Raw genomic sequence first — 22,831 nt, 5'->3', positions numbered from 1 at the left:
CAAAGTTGTACTTGTTAGTTCTTGATGGTATTGACCCACAGCTATCTTATCTCACAATAATTACCACACCACAACAAGTGCAAACAGTGTCTAGGCCAACAGCCAGCATGCTCATATTTGAACCTTGACACATTCCTAACTCAAAATCTGGGTGTGGTAGCAGTACTGCAACTTAATGCCAAAATAGCTAAACAATATCTCATCAAATAGCGTCACTTGGTTGGTGCTCCTCGGCATCTGACACTGATCTATGTGACGCACTGGGAATCCAACTATTCCCAATGTAAACACATCCGCGTCATCACTACATGCTCAGAGGAGATGGCAGGTCAAACAAGCAGGACTTTCGGAGATCACTGTTCATGTCTTCTGAGAAACTAAAAGTAAATATTTGTTTTTTTGTTGTTAGTCACATGAGTTATTAGTGTCATCAGTGAGTCTTAGATAGATTTTCAATTGGATTCAAGTCGGGTGATTGACTGTGCGATGTGAGCAGCTTTATTTTCTTTCTCTGAAACCAATTGTTTCCTTGGCTGTGTGTTTGGGATCATTGTCTTGCCTCATTTCATCTTCAGCATCCTAGTAGATGGGAACAGATGTTTATCAAGAATGTCTCGGTACATTTCTCCATTCATCCTTCCTTCAATTCTATGAAGTCTGCCAGTACCATATGCTGAAAAACCACCCCACGCCAGGATGCTCCCACCTCCAAACTTCACTACTCTTAGAGTGTTTTTGGGTTGTTGTGCAGCAAACTTTAATCAAGCTTCAACATGCTTTTTCTTCAACAATGGAGTCTTGCACGGTGAGCATGCATTGAGGCCATGGCAGTTGAGTGTATTACTTATTGTTTTCTTTGAAACAACTGTACCTGCTAATTCCAGATCTTTCTGAAGCTCTCGGCGAGTGGTCCTTGGTCCTTCTGATTATTTTTTTTATTCCTCTGTCATCAAATCTTGTGAGGAGCACCTGGTCTTGATCGTGGCAAGACCATTGCTATCATTAAGTGTAGGCACAGAAATGACTTGAAACAGAAAGTTCATCATTGATGAAAACCAACACTTACTGTTGGGTGTAATGAGGTTGGGAACCCACTGGAGGGTGACCCGGGGACTTCTGGAGGCCAGCAACGGGAGTCTGGGCAGGGGACCGCCAAATGAAGGCATGACTCTTGGTTGGTGAAGACTCCTGACTGCTGAGAAGTTAGCCCAGGAGGAACAGTTGTAGACTACACCACCGACTGGGAACCAGGAACAGATATCAACTGGACTGCCGACTGAGAACCAGTATTGGCCGAACACAGAAACTAGCTAGACACAGGACATGGCTTTATCGTCTGAGACCCCTGACACAGGGACATCTATGATGTAATGAGTCACTGGATGGGACCGCCGACTCAAAGATGTTGGATGATACCCTCGATGAAGGATATCATGAGTCGTCGTATAGGACCCTGACTCGGGAACTGATGCCCACAAAGGAAATGATGGAAATCGAATGGGACTCCTGACTCAGGAAATTACAAGATGTCGGTTGGGATCCCTGTCTCTAGGAACTGCAAGTCGTCAGATATGACCTCCCAACTCACCCCCAATTTCCACTGCATGCGTCTCCGCTGCGTTGCGTCTCCACCACGCCAGCGGAGCAGATACGTTTCACTTTAGTCTATGGGTGAATCCCCACCAGGTCCGCTGCGCTGCGTGTCCGCTGCGTCTCGGCTCCGGCAGTCCGCTGCTCTCCGCAACAAATACGCAGGACTTCTATTTCTGGCGCATGCCGGACCACGGCGCAGCAATTCAGCACAGAGCACATATAGCGAAACAGGAAGTTCGGTACATACTCAACAATAAAACATCCGGTTACTTCAAAATAAAACACTTGTGTTAATAAAACCTCTTGACGACGGATCATATTTCAGTTAACTACGTCACAAAAATGTCAGAATGGGCGGGGCCAGGTACGGAGTCAACAGGTGAGAGGTTTTTAGAGTTCTTTAACTGCAGTCTCGCGCGATTACGTATTATCGCGAGGTCTCGCGACGTCACAGTCGTTCTGCCGGACTGCGCCGTGGCGGACTCAAACGCATCCTGTGGGGATTGGCGGACGGCGGACCGAAGCCGGATCGGAGACGCACCGCAGCGGAGACGTATGCAGTGGAAATTGGGCGTCAGAGAATGACGAGATGCTGGACGGGATCCCAGACCTGATTTTTTCATTTTTTATTAGCAAAAAACCCCCACAAAAACGAATTATTTTCCCTATAATAAATAGTAGGTGGATGGGCCTTTGGTGGTGATTAGAGTATTGGATATGTATATTATATATGTATATTTATTATATGGAAAATAATTATGTTACATTATGATAATGTATAAAAAATAATTAAAATTATTAAACTGGCATTTAAAGGGTTAGAATTCTGAAAATGATTGAATGTTTGGTAGATATGAGCAAGTCTGAAGTTGTTAAAGAGCTTGATGAAAAAAAGTAGAAAAAACATTGATGTATGAGGATTTTGTGTGTGTACATTTTTGTACACAAAGGTGTCCAGAAGGAGTATCTCGCACTACATAAAAAATACTGATGCAATCAAAAAAAATGTGTTGCTAATCTTTGACATATCCAAGCCTCTAATCCCCACCAAACCCCCATCCACCTACTATTTATTATATGGAAAATAATTCATTTTTTGTGTTACAAAAATGCCCGAGGATGGCATGAGGGTTTTGTTTACTCACGTATACAAGTTAGTATAGAAAATCGAAAGTGTATAATGTGTGACTGTTACCTTTAATTCATCAAACTAAATCTGACATCTACATCTCTTTGCCCTTAAAACTGTGAGAACTACAAATATTATCATCCCATCTGAAAAATCCAATACTCTTTTTTCACCTTTCTGCATTGGCAGAACATATTGGGATTGAATTTATAGGAATGGATAGTTTCTTCCTCTTAATTTTAATAATGTAAGCTGAAACCTTCTATTGTGGCTAGTTTTGCTCATGGCAGATGAATGGATCATACAGTTTTGACCATCAGCACAGCTTGTGTCCCATTTCAACCCATCTCCAATAATGCAGCTTGTTCAGTGCTCCTTTAAGCATGTGAGCATTTGTATGTGATGCAGCCACAGCAAGAAATTAGCTGAGTGTGCCCGATGGGTACAGCAACACATGTTAAAAGAGAGAGATAGTCCACAGATGGAGGGAGGGGAGGAGGACTCACGTCAGTTGTTGGTTAGTATGCTTTAACAATGGATTGGACCCAAATGCAGACGCAGACGGTTTGAACAAGAAAATGGATTACTTAAAGAAGGCACATGGATTTCGGAGGCTTCTGGGTGCTCTGAGAGGTCCGGTGTTTCCAGCCAGGTGATGTCTGTGGGTCCAAGGCTGAAGGCAAGTTTTAGAGTAGGTGGGCAGGCTGGAGATTAGTTTGTCGGCTGGCAGACCGGATCTGGAGGCAAACGGCCCACTGAGAGGGAAAAAACATTGAAAATTGAAATTTATTTTGAAAATATTTTTTCCGTCGGTATGCAACTCACCAGCTTTTAACAAGTTCCAATGGAAACCCTCTATTCAATTAAATTCAATGCAATTCAATTTTATATATGGTGTCATATCACAACAAGTTATCTCAGGACACTTTGCACATGGAGTAGGACTAGAACATGAACATTTTTTTTTTATTTGTAAAATTCTCAGAGGGACTGACATAGTATAAAGTGTGTAAAAGTCGTTTTGGACTTTCACCCAGGAGACTGCTGTCCATGTCCTGTCTGAAACAAAAAGTCAACTTTGACTTTGATCACAGCACTTAATGTGACTTCTAACTCACTTTAGTCACATGAATAATTAGTCACCTGACAGTCAGATGAGTCGGCAAGTTAATGTTCTTGACATCCTACACTGACGCTGTAACAGAACCTAGAGCGTTGGAATCCATTGACCAAACGTTGGTATTATTATATACGTTCTACTCTAGTTTTAATGTATTTGAGGGGGATCTTGTCATATTAATATAATGGGCCCTAGTTTCGTGGCGCAGCGCAGGGTGGCGGAGCCGGCGTAATGCAAGTTTCGACCAGTGCAGCCTTGCACATGGTCAGTTTGGCAGTTTGGTGGATTGCCTGCGCCAAGATGGGTGTGGCGGCGCAGCAGGGGGAGGCGTCACAGATTCAGCTTGGCGCAGCGGAAGTTTCGTGGCAAAAAGCCTCGCCGAGACTGCGCCGAAAGCCCACCAGCTCCAACCTGGTCTACTCTCGGCGCAAGGCGAATTACAGCTGGCGGAGTGGCAGTTTGGCTCACCGGCGCGCAGTCATCAAGACCTCACAGGCAGGTTTCCACAGTTCCAGGCACATTTAAATGCAATAAATAATCACAACAAGCACTATTTAATGCAACTAATTGAATCAACACGTGAATTTATATCTATATAGATTGTCCTGTTGTAAGGAGGGGGAGGTGAGATATGGTAATAATTTAAGGCAAGGAGGTTATTTTAAATGGGACACAGGTTCTGGTGAAAATATCGGGGGGAGCACACTGACAGTGATCAAAAGAAAGGACGGAACAAGTTATGCCGGTGCACTACAATAATTTATTACAGGGAATTCTTTTTCATAAAAAGACCACAGAACATAAAACCCTTAAAAGGCTTTAAAACCAGGTTCTAAACGCAACTACACACATTAAAAATAGTCCTTAGAAACTGAGAGAGAGTGAGTCTATTTGGAGGGAGAACGGTTACGAAAAGCGGCTCAGGCTCTGTCGTCACGCCAGGTGCTGTTCAGGTGCCACTCAGGCGCCTCGGCTACTCCCCGCAGTCGGCGTCCGGGAGTCACCCGCCAGGCAGAGCGCTATGCTCTGCCGCTGCGAGTATGTCGGGTTGCAACGCTCTGGGTCTTTTCCTTCGCCGACGGTGCTCTCGCTGTCTCGCCTCGTCACCAGCCACTCGGCGTCTTCCGACCTTTCAATATCGTATTGTTTCGTTTCCTCGAGCCGTCCTCTCGTCTCTGTGGCGTCCCTCTTGCGTGTTAGTTTTTCCCCCTTTCCTCTCCGTACCTCCGTCGTATTTGTGTCTGAGGGGACCCTCTCTCCTGCTGCTGATTGGCCTGTTGGGGAGAAAGGGCGGGACCTCCAGGTGCAGCTACTCAACGCTAAGTAGTGGGTTCACAGGCAGGCAGTAAAATCATACACATGCACTAAAACTTAAACACAATAAATAATTAAAAGCACAACACAAGTAAAAGCATGCAATATGAACTCAAGTAAAAAATGCAATTAAAATAACCAATCTTACTGCCCTGCCCTGTGACACTGTCACATCTGACGTCAGATCAAAGGCGGATGGCACGCGTAACGGAAACTCAGCCTGACTGAATTAACACAGCTGAAACTTGGACCTCTCGGACCAAAACATCTCCCTCTCTCTCTCCTGTTTTTCATATCTATCCACTGCTAATAAAATGCGTCTATGCCTGAAAAAATCGTAAAAAAAATATATAGCAGCTCGTGCCTGGTCTCGCGCCTCGGCAGCCTGTCCGTGTCCGGAGAAACGCGCAACTTTGCCGCGAGCTGGAACCGGAGTTGGGGCTGCAGCTGGTCTGAGCGGCCCGCGAGGTCCCGGTGTCTCGCCGTTCTGGTGTTGGACGGGGAATCCGGTGCAGCTGTGGAGCGCAGATGATGAAGACGGTGATGATGATAATGAATGGCCCGGCCGGCTCATGCAGGCACCGGGTTCTCGCCACTATTATGTCTACTGCTTTGCGCCCTGACCCTGTTTTGTGATAGACATGCCTAAAATGTGCCTACAATTTCTATAGTGATATAATATCGGCATTATAATTATTATGACTATACGCACGCACAGCGCGTGATGAGCGTGGTGGGAGCGGCGGCGCTGCTTCTGTCATTGGGTTGTCAAGTGACGAAACTTGCACTGAACCTCACCTGGCGCATTAAAGGTGAGGAGAGGAGCTCATTTGATTGGTGAAGATCTGAATCGGCTGTATTAATCCCACTCCACGCCTTGTCTCCTCCTCGTCTCCCGCTCACGCCTTCTTCTCCTCCCTCTTTCCCACTTGGGAGTGAGTGGGAGGAGTGCCTGCGCTAGCCTGCACGGTGCACAAAACTTGAAAAGTCTAGGCGGCCACACCCTGTCGGCGTTGCCGACTACGCCTGGTCTACGAAACTAGGGCCCAATGTGACGTTCAGTTAGCTTTGCAAAACACAGCTAGTAGAAATGTCCTTCATATGGATACCTTTTACTGATTTGATTACATTTAAGAGCCTGTACTTTTTTTTTTTACTTTTAATTTAATCAAGAAGTTGAATCAGTACTTCTACTTCTTTTGAACACAAGTATCTGTACTTGTATTTGTATAGCTTTTGACTGATTTAAAAACTACTGCATGGAGCCAATTGGGTCCTTTCAGCTACTCCACCATGGCTGACAACATATTCATCAAACCATTTTCGGCACTAGCACAAATTTAAGAACCCCTCTCTGAAGCTGCTTTATGTAAAACTGATACTTATTTTTTTAGTGAGCAGTTTGTTTTTTGATTGCACTGCTAAATTGCATGTAGGGCCACACTCCCATGGTAAAGTTGATTTATGCTAGTGAATCTAAATGGGCTCATTAGATAAGATAGGTAAGTTTCTGTTCTTACATAAAGACCATTTTAGCTTAGTGGTATTCTTATTGAATTGTTTGATTTGAAAAAATACGATTTGGTGCATAATATCCAAATACACATTCTGTTTGCATCGGGAAAAAAAAGAAAAGGGGAGGGACCAGGCCAATGGATGAGATCTCACCTGAAAGACATCATGTGACCATTATACTTAGTTGTACCCTAAGAGAATGTACTACTGTCTCCTAAATTTTAAAATATGAAAACTTCTGTAAGTGGTGAATCATTCCTGAAGAGATGATATTTGACAAGAAGCAGGAATCATGAAAGTTGGATTTTGGTGTGTTGTATGTTAGTCATTTGTCTTTGATGGCTGGATTTAATAGGCTTATCAATACGGCATAAACTGTATGAAGCTAATACAAATATTGATTAAATAGTGCTTATATTTATCTAAGAGCTAAAAAATATCTTAAGTCACAATGATCTCTTTTCAACACAGGACAAACATAAAATAACATTTTTGACCAGGATACCCTTAAATTCTTCTTCTTATTATTATTATTATTACTATTTAATAATGTGTTTCTAAATTACCTCAATGACTCATGACACCTGATCTGATCCTGATCTGATCGTCATATTAAAGGGACACAGGTTTTATGAGTTTGATGACATTCAACTCATAGCAGACCATGTCATGTTTGTCTGCTATGAATGAATGAAATGTAGATTCAATCATGTCAATATCATATATAGTATTACTTCTAACACAAGGATGCATTTGGACTGTTGGTAGCAAATGGCAGATGTAAAAACGTCCGCCCAACAATGACTTTTCTTATGGCTCGGGTCTTCATGTATGTATCTGTCTGTATGTGTTCCCCTGAAGTTTTAAGAATGGACTGTTCTCTTTTTCAGAAGCTGAGGAGCTGTATCAGAAACGCATTTTAACAATAACAGGAATCTGCATTGCACTCCTGGTCGTTGGAATCATGTGTGTGGTTGCCTACTGCAAAACAAAGTAATTTATGTCACATTTTTCAATGTAATTTATGATTTAAAGATATACTCCCCGATTTCATTAAGGTGCCCAATAAATTCCCCCAAATCTCTTCAACTATTAACTGTGTTGTGTTCCAAAATATCAGTCATGATTAAGTAAAGCAAGTACACGATTTAAAAGTAAATCAAATGTCTGTAAAAATGTCTAATAGCTGTTGAAGTTATGTTCTGATCCACTGAGAAGCTACCTGGACTTGATTGATTGATTGGTTGACTGTGAGACACCCACGTATTAACCTCCTTAAGACAATTATATAAAGTAACCAGATAAGAAAAAGATTCAGCCGATCCAGATGAGCCGAGATGTTAGGGTTAGTAATTACAACATTGTTAATGTCCCAGTCAGCAAGTGCGGTGGATCCCCCACGACCACCGAGCTCCTCCCCCTCGACTTTGTGCCCTTTGAAATCCCTTAGATCACGCCACCTTTGAAACGCGGGTCCGATGTTGACTCTGGTTTTATCACGGGCACCGTCGCAATCTTGCTTTTTTTCCTTCTTTTCTTACCGGTGTTTTCTTTTCCTTGGTTGTTTTGGACCTCCTCGTTTCGGTTTTTAACGGGGAATTGGAAGCTTGTTGCTACTTCCCTCCGCCTCCCCCCTGTGATAGTGGAACGACCCGAGGGGGGAGGGGCTCTGTGTGTGCACGAACACAGCCCTGCATGCTGATTGGACAAGATGATCCGGGCGCTGTTGTTTTTTTGCAAAACAAACAACAGGCTCTACGTGCACGTAGAGGCGCGCATTTTTTCTAAAAGTGGATGATTTATGTTCTATCGGAGCATAGTGTCGCCTTCAGTGAATATGATCAAGAAAACGTTGCCGACTGGGACTTTAAGTGTATTATTCTGACCTGAACATGTAAAAACGATCAATCACCATGACTACAGTCAAGCCATAATATTAGATGAAATCGGGGTAGATGACTTCATTCAGGTACTTTCCCCTCAGACATGTTGTCCTTCTGAGCTGCGTCACAATCTTTGTTTCTTCACAAACAGGAAGCAGAGGAAGAAGCTCCATGACCGTCTGAGGCAGAGCCTGAGGAATAAGAGGAACAACAATACAAATACGGGAGTTGGCCCCAACCTGACAACCTCAGCCAGAGGACGTCAGATTCCTAACTTGCCTCTTCGAGATTTACAACGTATCAATGTATGCGCTAACTTGTTCCTATCATATAAAAGGTGTCACAACCAGTTAAATCTGCACATCAATTGTCAAACTGTTTTCTCCTTCTCTTTTCATAGCAATGTAATGGGACAACTTTGCATCATACAGCTAAGAGGGAGACTGAAACAACCTTCTCTACAACTAAAAGTGCTTCATCAGCGCATGAACCAACCACATTCACCGACATCTCCAGCCAAAGGTAAGAATGAACTTCAAACAGATTGGGTCATTTTTTTCTGATCAGTAAGTGATTTGATTTGAATCAGTCAGGAGATGCAACCATATAAACACAAAACAAATGATCAAGCTCTTTATAGATGGAATATTAAGTTAACCTTTCAACGACACACTTAACCACTAAACACACAAAGGAGTAAATGAGGAGCAAAAAAAGATGAGTACAATGATTTATGATGAACCTTGTATGAATCAAAGGATTAAATGTGAAGAGCCTAGCCACAAACAGCAGCCCATTTATCTGTTCACATAGCCACAGAAGTAAGAGAAAGAAAACCACTCATTCCTGGGTCAGGTTCCATGTTTTTGAATCAGTGGTGATGCACCGAGGTGTCCCAACTCGTCAATGCCCCTCGCCATCTGATGCCAACGCACAGATGCAGCCTTCACATCCGTATGCAACGCAAATCTCCAGCTTTCAACCGACTCCAATGTGAACCTACCTGCTTCATAGTAGAAGGTCACTGGTGTAGTATCGAAGAGTGAGATGTCTGCTTGCCTGGGAAAATAAACAGAGGACTTTCACCCAGGAGTCCGCTATTCATGTCCTATGAAACTAAAACTCAACTCTGTCTTATTTTCTCTCATGATGGTCAAGTTTCGGTTGACCATGCTCTTTTCCTCAACTATTACCTAAAATATAAAGATGGAAATGAATGAATTACAAAATGCATGAAACAACCATAAATTCACCCTAACTGACCCTCGATGGGAACGTAGAGTGTCATAACTTGACGCCGATGGGCAGTAACCAAGCATCACTTTTGAATGAGTTGGGAGTGAGAACGTGAATAAGCCTTTACCGACACAAGCAACCTCTCTAGTACTCTTTACTACTCTTTATTATACATGCTAACTGGAGTAAATGTGAGCCAATGGAAAAAAACTCAAAAACCTCTATTGTCATATATAACAACAAGTTATGTAACTAATTTAACAAGAAATTATCTTTAAAAATATACATACTTACCAGTAAGGCTGGGTATCGTGAAACGTACCATCAAGCACTGACTGAATGTAGCCGGTTCTACCGGGTATCGAAACAGACACACGATTCACAGTTTTGGTTCCTACAAATGAAATGCAACCAACGCGCTAACATAATTAAATGCAAGACATCAAACACGTCAAAGAGGATGAAGCCTTTAATACTGCTTGGCGCTGGACAGCTGCTTGGACAAGATGCCGTCATCCGAGGCTACGTCATCAACGCAATTAACGCAAACCTTCCCCTGACAGGGGCAACAAAAAATGTTTTGTTGTTGTTGTTGTTTTCCAAGTTTAGGTTTTTGTACTTTTCAACTTGCAGCATAGTCTGTAGATTCGAAGCTAGCTACTCAGACACACGATGCAGTGAACCACAACAGCTCCACTCTTACTGGGTCTCTCACATGTGTGATCCAAAAAAAAACACTTTACACCAACTCTACCTTAGCACTCGGATATACAATTCAAGTGTGTATGTAGAAATCCCAAATATCCTGAATAAACTATATTGTGTGTGTGTATATAAAAACATACTTACACTTATATGTGTCAGATATATAAAAAAGCAAAATAAATAATGTTGATTGCATGCACCGTAGTGTTGTTTTTGTCCTGGGTTTTGTACAATATTCAGAGTTTTGCCCTCTTATGGATAGTTATTGTAAAGCTACACTGAGGAATGCTGTTATACTTATCAGTTAGTCAGTTGTATACACATGCTGCAAACGTCCTGTACAGAGAAATGTACTTTTGGTTTTGTCATAAGCCCCCCCCCCCTTGCTTAAAGAAATTAAAGTAACAGTACTTTGCTTAAGTAAAATATTCTACTACACCTAAAACTACATCAAGGTAAGATAGCCTACTTCGGACACTCGGATCTCTGACGAACACATTTTCTTAAAGTCCCAGTCGGCAACGTTTTTTTGATCATATACACTGAAGCCGACACTATGCTCCGATAGAACAACATGAATCATCCGGTTTTAGAAAAAAAAGCGCGCCTCTACGTGCATGTAGAGCCTGTTGTTTGTTTTGCAGAAATCGACAGCGCCCGGATCATCCTGTCCAATCAGCACGCAGGGCTGTGTTCGTGCACACACCGAGCCCCTCCCCCCTCGGGTTGTTCCACTATCACAGGGGGGAGGCGGAGGGAAGTAGCAACAGGCTTCCAATTCCTCGTTAAAAACTGAAACGAGGAGGTCCAAAACAACCAAGGAAAAGAAATCACCGGTGGAAAAGAAGGAAAAAAAGAACGATGGTGACGGTGCTCATGATAAAACCAGAGTCAACATCGGACCCGTGTTTCAAAGGTGGCGTGATCTAAGGGAGTTCAAAGGGCACGAAGTCCAGGGGAAGGAGCTCGGTGGTCGTGAGAGCGTGAGAGTTGTAAACATTCAAAATCTGACAAGAGTACCCTCGATCCGCCGGCCTTGCCGACTGGGACTTTAAATAAAAATGTCACACACTTAAAATATGCAAAAGAGAATTCGAAGATCTGCTGTTCAACAGAGCAGACTTCCATTACATGGAACTATTTTCCGCCTCTGGATGGACAAGCTCTTAATCTCAGTTCTGTCAGAGCACAACTCCAGTGAGACATTTGCTGCAAACAGACTGAAAGCTGCTAACATGAACCCTCCAACATGCTCTATTGCTCCATTTCAGTAGACTATGTTGCACCAGGAACATGAACACATGCTGAATAAAAACTATTGAAAGCATGACAGTATCTTCATTGGGTCTACTTTCTTAAATGTTGGCTCATTCAGGCTCAATACTGATTGGCTGAATATATACTTGTACATTTGAAAGGAGTTCCAGTTGCTAATTATATATATTGACTGCTGCATAAATAAAACAGAATTAATGGGGATCGAAGCAAACTGGAATAAAATGCAGTCAAAGGCTCAGGGACAGGAATTTGACCCTAATATATTCATGTGATGGTCCAGAGGCCTGTCTGAAGTTTGTCTCCATCTAAACCACCACCTCCCTGTCTCTGCAGCTGGACTAATGACTGGAGCACCACTGTTATGTCTGACACTGTCTTGGTGATGTCATTGGCGGAGAATAGTGCCACACAGGGCAGCCGAGGTCGTCTGAATGCCACCTGTGGCAGCAAAGACTTAAGTGCCTGTTCAAAGAAGTGCTGAGACACACCCAACTTCGACAGGGACTTGCCTTAAAGAACAAGGTAATTTGTTGATAAATTTGAACCTTGAGTCACAAAAAGAAAAGCTAGAGTCATGAAGGCACACGCCTATAAACAGATACACGTCTGAATATTTAATAGGATATGATGCCACTGTTTTCTGGCTTAATTCAGACAAAAATGTATCAGTGCTATTTAAAGCTCTGAAGTCAAAATTGTCTCATTTACAGTTAACAACAATGCAGTAAATCCTCCACACATCCACAACAGACCCAGAAGGATGGAATATCATTCTAGATCAGCACCAGTCTTCAATGTTTTTCAGGCCAAGGACCCCCTGGCTGATAGTGACTCGGTGGAGGACACCCTATTATCATATAAAATTGTGTTGCTTATTAAACCAGGCCGATAATAATCATAATGTGTTGTGCAGCCTATCGTGCCATGTAAAATAGTAGTAAACAGACCTATAGGGGGGGCTCTAAAAAATATTCACTTTTATTTATTGGCTCATACTAGGGATGCAAATTATCGAGTAATTCATTAATCGATAGTTGTTTCATCTTATCGATCGATGATCGATTAATTGATAAGCGGCAATTCTTCTGAGAAGCTGAATTTCCCTCTGAATAGGTTCTATCTACGGTTTACGTAACATCAAATGCTATCTTCCTTATGATATAAAGAAAAATGCAAATCATATTTTATATAATTTAATTTTAATGCGTCAATTTGGTGAATTTTGAGAAACAAAATATGACATATCGTTTCCTGACCAATTTCTTACAAACTGCTGGTTCTGATCCAAATGTTGACATACTAAATGGGGTTGAGTTGTTTAAGCATTCAAGAAAAGATGAAAACAAAAATGACTAAAACACAGTGCTGAGCCGTTAAACTATTAGTTTATTATTATTATTATTATTATTATTATTATTATTAATAATAATATAAGTGGGTTAATATTCCTCAGACTTCCTTGTTGTTTTGGTTTTGACTTAAGCCCCGTTCACATACGTCGCCACAATGTGAACGTGTTCTAGCGGAATGTGGCCAGGACAGGCGATGCGATGTGGGCGGGGACGGAGAGAAAATAACTTTAACTTTCTGCGATGCGAGTGAAGCGAGTACCAATCAGAATGTAGAATAGAGATGATTGAAAGTTGACGTCAACAGAGAGTTACAGTTGCCGCTTGAAACTAGCCGCCGGCGGCAGTGATTTTTTTTTGTGCCAGCGAGTAGAATTCAGCAATTCAGCATTCAGAAAGCGAGGAGTGACGGGCGAGGAGTGACGGGCGAGTAGCGACGTATGTGAACGGGGCTATACGCGCCGTCAAACTCGCCAGCTGAGGGGGGGGTGGGTCGGCGCGGGGGACGCCTTGCCATGGCGACGGGGGAAAACAGAACGTTGATGAGCCAAACCAATAAGCGCTGCTGCCCTCCTGTTTAGGCCGATCATTAGAGCCGCCAGTTAAGTCCATTTGCCTTGATGAAATAATTTTGGGCGAACATCGGGACTATGGCGGCCTAAATTAGACTATGGCGTCGCGCCATAGTCTCGTCAATGTGTGGGAAACACTGCTGTCGGCATCCCGCTTCTCGTTGTCTTCAGAGCCCTGCTTCGCTTGTTACCGCATGTGCGTCAAGTACGTCTGGCGTCTGGCTCCCCTGGGGGGAGCTGCAGACAGGCATTTTACTTTTCTGTGGTTAAAAACAAGTTACGGTGCTAAATAATGCTCAGTGATTCACCCGGCCAGACTGGAAGAGTGGACTCGCTCGCATGGATTGCTCAAAACTCCTATATGCCTATAAGAAATGTTACTGACGTTATTATTACATAGTAATGGTTACGCAGTAACCCTGTTATTGGCCTCGCTGCCCTGCACTTATGTGCATGAAAATTGCCCTAATTCTGACTTCATTGATTATCTCAGTAAAAGTTTTAAATATGAGTTCATGGTCTCACACGCTAGTTTTAAATCTTCTTCAATCCAGCATGATGTTCATTGAGTAAATAATGGTCCATTTAGAGTCAAACAGACCATAACGCAGAGGATCCTTTAGGGGCGGGGCTCCCTGTTGATTGACAGTTCACCACCATGGCCTTGCTTCAGTGACGTCACTTCCACATTACCACTTAGCCATAAAGTGTATCTTGAATTATAAAAGCTACATTTGTTATCAGCTCCCCCCAGAAGCCAGATGGAGCCAGATGCAGTGAGGTTGCCGCTCGGGGTGCCGCTCTCTGTCAATCACCTGTCGATGACAGATCCACCCCACAGCAGTCAATATATGGGGACGTTCTTCACTTGCAAAAATTCAAAGATGCAAGGGCCATCTGATGGCTTCTTGTCAGTCTTCGCAATGTCCCCATGCATTTTTATCCCACAACCAATACAGCTTCCACTCCTCCAAATACGTCAGCCAACACACCAATCCAAGAGCCCCACCCAGTGAGTCAAGGGCCCCCATCACTCACTTAGGTGGTTGTCTGCTTCCTACTCCATTCCTTCCAGTCTTTTTCTTGTCTCGATGCTTCCCCAATATCAGCCCCATCATCATTTCCAAAAGGTTTTCCAGCAGGTAATAATCATTACGCATTGACCACAGCAGCACCACCCTCTCAGGTAGCTTCATCAGTCTATCAACCAGCTCCCATTATGCCAGCAGATTTTCTCCAGCAATAATATTGATTTAGCCCAGCTGCTTCAGCCATACCTGAAGTCTAACCAAGGTTTAGTGCAGGTTTGTCATCCAGTAGATTCATAGTCAAAGGACCTCACTTCCCCTCAATTTGCTTTAGCATTCTCTTTCCCAGTCAGCTCAGCTTTTCCAGATCAATGATCTGAGCTGGATGACCATCTTTCCATCATACCGTTTAGAACAGGGTGCGTGACCAGAGGGGTATTCCACCAAACTCGCTAATTAAGGCGGCGCTTACCTAGTTAAGCCTGGTTAGAACTAACGGCAACTTCCACTTGCGGCTAAACCCATTCCTTTAACGCATTTCAGCCGTGCCTTGTTGAGGCTAATTCAAGCCAGGTTAACGTGTCGTGTGTATAACACTGACGACTATTTCTCGAACGTGAGGATAGTGTAGAGGTAACGTGCCGGCTCCGCACGCGGCCGGCCATGGTTCAATTCCTGAATATGGAATTTTGTGAAACTTCTTTCTTTGGCCGGAACACTCTCTCTCTCTCTCTCTCTCTCTCTCTCTCTCTCTCTCTCTCTCTCTCTCTCTCTCTCTCTTCTCTCTTTTTTTTAGATAGGCCTAGTAAATGCATCTACATTGACCAACTCATTTATCTCAACAATTCAATGAACACATTCAATGAACCTATTAATGAACACACCTGAAAGGAATTTATGTGGCTGAAAATTGCATGCAGCAATGCCTTTGTCATTGGGATCTATATCATGCTATTAATAATAACATCTTAATGCCTATCATGTTTTTGCAAGTTATATTTGGGTTCTGGGGAAATTGTATGACATATTTATCATAGTTAAAGTAAAATGTTGGTCTAATTCTCTGATCTAAAGACAATTATACAGACAAAAAAAAAAAAACACACATGAGATGTCCTCGCCGGAACCTGAGATGCCCACGTTCAGGGGCAGGAGCATCACCACTCACCCAACTGGGGGCTTTAAATAATGATATGGACAGTCGGTCTTAAACAAAATAAACGATTCATTTATATTTTTTTAACTGCAAGCATGCAGGGGCGTAGCCATCATTTCAGAAGTGAGGGGGACAAATTGTTCTGAGGTCTATTGAGTGATTTATCATCCTCTCGCATTCAATTGCACCTCTCCTTAGTGGCTAAAGAACCACATAACTACAAACAGCACAGCACCAGGGGACCGACTTTAGTTCTTTAGAATTATATACTATCAAAATCTAAAGTCAAAATCTAAAATCTAAAGCTGAGTTGACACAGAATGACTCTCTAACATCTACAGGGTAAGTAGCCAGATAATAAATGTGCGCAGCAAAATTTATAAATAAAATTAAGAATAGTAGTGGTGACATAGCTGTCGAAATTAATCGCAAAGTCACTTTTATGCTATCTATATTTTTTCTCAGCTAGTTATATTCTCTTCACACCTGTGACCCTGCATGATCATCCTTGCTGGCCTCTGGTCCACTTTCTCCTCCCTGACGCTGCTCTTTCTATTATATAAAGATTAAAAAAATATGTGCAAAACAATAGTGAGCACAAGTTCTGTGCAGAAATTAAGGAGGAGTGGGTATATTTCTAGGTGGTAGAGTAGCCAAAAATTGTAGTCAAGTAAGAGTATTGTTACTTTAGAATAATATTGCTCAAGTAAAAGTAAAACGTATTTTGCAGTAAAACAAAACAACTCTCAACAACTCTCAAGAGTACAATGTATCCAAAAAGTTACTCAAGAAAATGTAAAGGAGTAAATGTAACTAGTTACTACCACCGCACCTAGCAAGCGATTCAACATAACTAACAGTTAACAATTGTTAACTAGCTTAACTTGATAGGCCTATATTGACATGTATTAATTAGACATCATTGAGCTAAACATTATCTACATGCAACAGAAATACTCAACTTACATGGTTTGTTTGGAAAAACAGTAAGGTTTTTTGCCTCTTGGCTGCTGGTTTGCTCAACATGGTGAACAAGATCTGAATCAATGTCTGTGTGATTGAAATCACAACACGACAGCGGTGTTTGCCGCCTGGCTCTGCCTGCTCATGGTGTGTTCGAAGGCGGCTCGGAAAAACACGCTTCCACGTGTTAAAATGAATTGAAGGGTTGTAATGGCTGTAAAAAGTGCGGGGGACAGAGGGCACAGATACGGGAAGTGCGGGGGACATGTCTATGCTTGCATGGGCGTACGCTACGCCCATGCAAGCATGTATTCTTAGACGCTTGATGAAAATATAGTCTGTTTGTACTTCATATATGTAATTTTGGTAATTTTTGGTCTTTCACGTGACGAAATCACGAGGACTAGGCTTGGCGGAACCTTCTGCTGGTACAGTTGTTTCCGACAGACAGACTTCTCTGAAACCCCCGCTAAAGTAAGCCTGATGGTTAGCCTGCCCCGGAGCAGGCTAGTTTGGTCGGATAAATTCCCATGGTTACTTAGCGGAGAGTGCCTCAAGTCACGTTGATGGAACGCAACTCTCGCTAAAGGTAGCGAGGCTTATCGAAATTAGCCCGGCTTTGCGCTTAGCGAGTTTGATGGAATACCCCTCAGCACACTGAGACTCGGCTGTGTTTGCATCCTTGAATGCAGGCTTATTCAACTGCAGGCCCACGGGCCAACTCCAGCCTGCCGATGAAACTTTACCCGTCTGCTTCTTTTTACAAATAAATACCATCTAAAACCCAAAAGAAAGAAAACTTTTTTTTTTTTATTTTAATTTTTTTGTCATTTTCATTTTTGTCAAATGGTATCGAGTATTTTCCTGGGTGTCTGTATCAAACCTGTATAACAAACCTCCTGAATATAAAAATGAATGGAGAGCTCAAGTTTTGCTAATTGTATTTTTTTACACTCAGTCAAATTAGTCTTCAAATGCCTGAATAACGCTGCTCACCAATTGCTCTGCAAGACAATTACAAGACTGTAAAGTGGTACCAGGGGCCTGTACTACGAAGCAGGATTTGTGCTTAGCGAGGTAACTTAAGCGTTAACTCAGGGTTTTCCGTCCTACAACGCTGGTTCACTTCTTACCGGGGTAGATTGCCATGGTAACTTACGCTGTGGAGCTAACCTGCTCCGGAGCAGGTTATGTTCCTGATAAGAGATCAACGTGGAGAAACACACCGCCGACTGACCAATCAGCTCTCTTGGTGCACGGATAAGAAAGAAAAACTACCACCACCTCCTCTCTGACTTCACCTCAACTGTTTCGGCAGCTAAATCTGCCTTCTACCTGGCAAAGATCAACTCTTCCGCCTCCAACCCCAGGAAACTCTTCTCCATGTTCTCCTCCCTCCTCACCCCTCCTACCCCTCCCCCCCCCTTCCTCCCTTACTGCCGATGACTTTGCAACTTACTTTACCAAGAAAGTAAATGACATCAGCTCCTCATTCACGCCTATTCCCTCCCAGAAGACATCTCCCCCAACTCATAACTCTGATGGTCTTACCAGCTTTAGCCCCCTCACCTCTGAAGACGTTCACGCACTTGTTACATCTAACCGTGCCACCACCTGCTCCCTTGACCCGATTCCCTCCTCTCTTCTCCAGGACATCTCACACGACATCTTGCCATTCCTCACCACCCTGATCAACTCCTCCCTCACCTCAGGTGTCATTCCAGCGGATTTTAAGACAGCTACCGTGAAGACCCTCCTTAAAAACCCCACCCTAGATGCTACTGACATCCAAAGCTACAGACGTGTATCTCTTCTTTCATTCCTCTCTATAACCCTGGAACGTGCCGCCTACAACCAACTGTCACTGCATGAAAAGTCGGATTTTCGTCCCTGTAAACGCCCGAAAATCTCCCTAATTTTCGGGAGTTAACGACAATTTACAGGCTGCGAACGCCGCATTCGTCTGTGCCGAAAATTGTCGGAAACGAACCACAGCGAAGGCTCTAATTAGCATATGAATAGCGGCGAAACCCCGCCTGGCCAGAGATGGCTTGAATATCCTCACTCAGGATTGGATGAAACCACTAGTTTTAAACAAGTATAATCGCTCGTGATTGGTTGGCAGATCTGGTCATTATAAATGTAAACCCCACCCCCGTTGGCAGATGTGTTAATATTGGTCACACTGGGTCTTTTAAAGGAGTCATCACCAGGAAATCGCAATTTCTCTTGTTAAAACATGCATATCTGTGTTTGACCTCAGTTGAAACTTGCCTGAAAGGCTGGAGTTTGAAAGTGGCGCCGTTTTTTCGCTTCTGCTCTTTTTCCGAACAGGAATAGCACACAAGGGTGTGCATTCCTAAAGCACGAGATTTTGATTCTGCGCCTTCGGTGACGTCACCGTGGCGGCTACTTGCATAAGCCCACCCCTCTTTCACCACCCAACCCCGCCCCGTCCGCTACCTGAAATCGCCGAAGCGCCGCCATTATGTTTTCGAGTCTGCATGCAGGCAAGCCCCCCCGGCTCTGTCCTTCCTGCGGCGAATCAACGCGCGCCTCATTACATATTATACAATGCACATCCGGACCAGTCAAAACCTCGCGCGTAATCTCGCGTGATAAAATCGCGGTACGAAAAAGGGTCAGAACAAGCTCAATGTTTGATTAAATTTTTTTTTTTTTTTCTAATAAGTTTTACGAATTGATCCAAAGCGATCCAAGGGGGGCTGGATACGTATAAAACCAGGTTATGACTCCTTTAAACAAGAATAATCACTAGTGATTGGTTAGCAGATCTATCACTATATATATATATATACATATATATACATATATATATATATATATATATATATATACACACATATATATATATACATATATGTTTATATATATATGTATATTTATACATATATATACACACACATATATTTATTTTTATTTATTTATATATTTATAAATATAAATATGAATGAATTTATTGAGGAAAGGAAAAATTGCCAGGAGGAAGTATTCAAAGAAAGAGCTTTATTGACAACACAACACACAACTGTACAAATTTGCCCACACAACAAACAAATGAACTGGCGACATTCTGTCCGAATTTGGTCAATTTTACAGCCGCCTGCTGTGCGTGGCCCTGTACTTGGGAGTCTTCTCTAATCGCGACTGCAGAGTCACACAGAGCTCAGTGAGCTCCTGGCTACGAGAGGATGGAGGTCGCACAATCCATCCAGACACCCCGCCAACGACGCCGTCCTCCTCATCAGACATCATGTCTGTGGTGGCGCACTTCCAACGGTCCACCTCATCGCCAGCAAGCACACTCCGTCTCGCTTCAATCAGTACTGCGCGATGCACTGCGCATGGACACAACACATCTATTAATGCACCTGAAAATAGGTTTAGGTAGGTTTGGTCACATTGACCAAAAACGGATCTAATAAATCTAATAAGTCTTACCCTCTTTCTCCTGGAACGACTCCGAGCTGACCTCTTCACAGCTTCCGCCTGCGATGTGAGATCAGGCTGTGTGTGTCTGAAGCTCCTGCGTACCGTTTCAAAGTATGTCTTACAGGCAGCTGGAAAACAATTAAATGAGTGGTATGAATAAGAAAACTTAAGTCACAGTAAAATTAAAACAAGGAAGAAGAAAACAGTAAAAGTTACTTACACACAATGGCGTCACTATCAGCGTCATAGAAATCCGGACTTGCGGACAAAGCTCCGAGCAAGTAAGAGGTCACAGCTTCGTTATGAGGCGATGTTCGTCTGTGAAAACAAAATGAACAGTTAAGATCGGTATCTACTGTTAACGCATCTATTTCCTTATACAGCAGAATGAAAGCATATTCTTTAAATAGTATCTTTGCTCCGGTTCGTAGCGCCTACAATTCGTCTCCGAGTTGTGAAGACGGCGTACTGCTTCCTGTAAAAGACCAACAACATACACTTAACAAAGCAACTTAACGTTACACTGGTTCCTCTCTCTTGTTCTTTTACAAGGCTACTATGCTACTTTTAGCTTGGACTATTAGCTTTTAAGCTACTTTTAGCTTGGGCTTGCTTTGCTAATTTTAGCTTAGCTAGCAGTCACCGAACATATTCTTACCGCAATCATCCTGAGAGTCTCCAGCAGTCCTGGGACATCCTCAGAGTCTCCAACAGTCCTGGATATAAGAATTATAACATTTAAACCACATTTTCTTAAGTGAAGCCTCTCAGAGCAGCATCCCTCCTGCCGGTGAACGTGAACGTCTCCTCATAGTTCCCCCCACTGAATGAGGCGCCCGGTGTCTGCATCCTTCCCTTTAACGGACAATGGTGCACGGCGTTATTAATCACCGTTAGTAAATATATAACCACGGTTTAACATAAGCACTATATTATTAGTTAACGTCTGTAAAAACGGCACATTTTCCGCTTCGCTTGCGCTCGCTAACCCCTAAATGGTAAATTAACGTCAGTAGGCTAGCCGGCTGGAAGGACCTTCGATTCGTAACGTTAACGTACAATGCCAACAACAATAAAGTAACGTTCATTATCAGTACGATTTAAAAGTCAGCTGGAAACATAAAAGTCATGTTACAGTATACTTACATGTGTACGCGGTTTGTGTCGGGCTCCTCGCCAGAATCACCGCAGTCGTCCGCCATTATCCAAAACTTGTGAAGTCAGACGAGCCGCAATGCATTTTGGGAAGTTGAGTAGATTTAGCAAGGTCCGCTGTACTCAGAAATTCTTGCCAATGCAGTATACATCCGGGCATTTCTCGCGTACACAAATTCACATACTATTGTATGTGAACGCACTACGTACTCAAATTTACGTCACAATTAAGTACGAGTAGGACGTTAGTATGGCATTTCGAACACAGCCGAGATCTATGATCTATGAACCCATCCTTGACCCTCTAGCAGAACTACGACCAGCCATTATAAAGCAGTTTATAGTTGTTAATGTTGTGTCAAAAGGTACTGCATTTAAACATGTTACTGCGCAAGTTTCCTGGCTTCATCCCCATCCAGACAGACATTTTTATGGAAAGCCAATAGAAGTTTGGAGCTTGCAGGGAACAGACACGTCATACCCAGCATCATTTCTGCCTGTTGAGCGCATTGCTGGGAGATGTGTGGTTAACACATCCACTGTGCATTTAAGCAAGACCAAAGAAAGGGTCACTGTAGTCATGCCACTATGCACAGTGGTTGAGCTCTAGGAGACTGTGATGTTGTTTGCATGAATGTACATTTTACCTTTGTGGCAAAGCCTGATTAAAAGTAATTGTTGAAGCAAATTGTTTTGTGTATCTTTGAATGAAGATGAAATGAAGTTATATCTTTGAATGAAGATGAAATTAAGTTAACACCTTTCAGAAAAATGTCACCTGGGGGAAAACTCCCCCTGCTACCCTGATTTGCATTTGTATAGCTCACAGCATTTTCATTTACATGTTAAAGCCTCCCCTAGGATTACGGGGAGGGGGGTCATGGGGGGACAACTGCCAAGCAAGGCCCACGTCAATTCCCGGCAATTTACGTCAGTTTTCGGTGTTTCCTGCAAATTGCCGTTTGCAGTCGTAAACCTGAACTTCCACGTCAATTTACAGGGCCGCTAACTGACGAAAATCCCACTTTTCATGCAGTGTGTCATCCTATCTCTCGCAGAACAACCTCCTTGACCCTAATCAATCAGGATTCAGGACTGCTCACTCCACTGAGACAGCCCTCCTCACAGTGACCGAGTCCCTGCGAGACGCCAGAGCTTCATCTCACTCCTCCGTTCTCATTCTCCTCGACCTATCTGCTGCATTCGACACAGTCAACCACCAAATCCTCCTCTCCATTCTGGCAGAACTTGGCATAACTGACTCTGCTCTCACCTGGTTTACATCATACCTGACAAATCGCACCTTTCAGGTCACATGGAATGGCTCTATGTCCAAACCCTGTTCTCTGGACACGGGTGTCCCTCAAGGCTCAGTATTAGGA

The 22,831-nt window shown here is 43.1% G+C and overlaps 1 protein-coding gene and 1 long non-coding RNA gene across 2 annotated transcripts in view; one reads left to right on the top strand and one right to left on the bottom strand.

Annotated features, from left to right (window-relative positions):
* Positions 1-22,831, top strand: part of nrg1 (neuregulin 1) — a 67,659-nt gene that overhangs the window by 32,149 nt on the left and 12,679 nt on the right. The window contains exons 5-7 of the mRNA XM_084034435.1: positions 7,562-7,664; positions 8,706-8,859; positions 8,955-9,076. Of these exons, the coding sequence (XP_083890561.1) occupies positions 7,562-7,664; positions 8,706-8,859; positions 8,955-9,076 (379 nt within the window). The remainder of the gene's footprint in view (positions 1-7,561; positions 7,665-8,705; positions 8,860-8,954; positions 9,077-22,831) is intronic.
* Positions 5,336-22,831, bottom strand: part of LOC311029360 — a 200,993-nt gene continuing 183,497 nt past the window's right edge. Inside the window, exons 2-3 of the long non-coding RNA XR_014598870.1 lie at positions 5,408-5,943; positions 5,336-5,376 (exon numbers count right to left, since the gene is read on the bottom strand). This is a non-coding gene — a long non-coding RNA (uncharacterized lncRNA). The remainder of the gene's footprint in view (positions 5,377-5,407; positions 5,944-22,831) is intronic.

This window comes from Eutrigla gurnardus (genome assembly GCF_963514095.1).
Source record: "Eutrigla gurnardus genome assembly, chromosome: 19".
In the NCBI taxonomy this organism is placed as follows: Eukaryota; Metazoa; Chordata; class Actinopteri; order Perciformes; family Triglidae; genus Eutrigla; species Eutrigla gurnardus.
The sequence above is the reverse complement of the archived record's forward strand: the minus strand, read 5'-3'. Positions and strand labels throughout refer to the sequence as shown.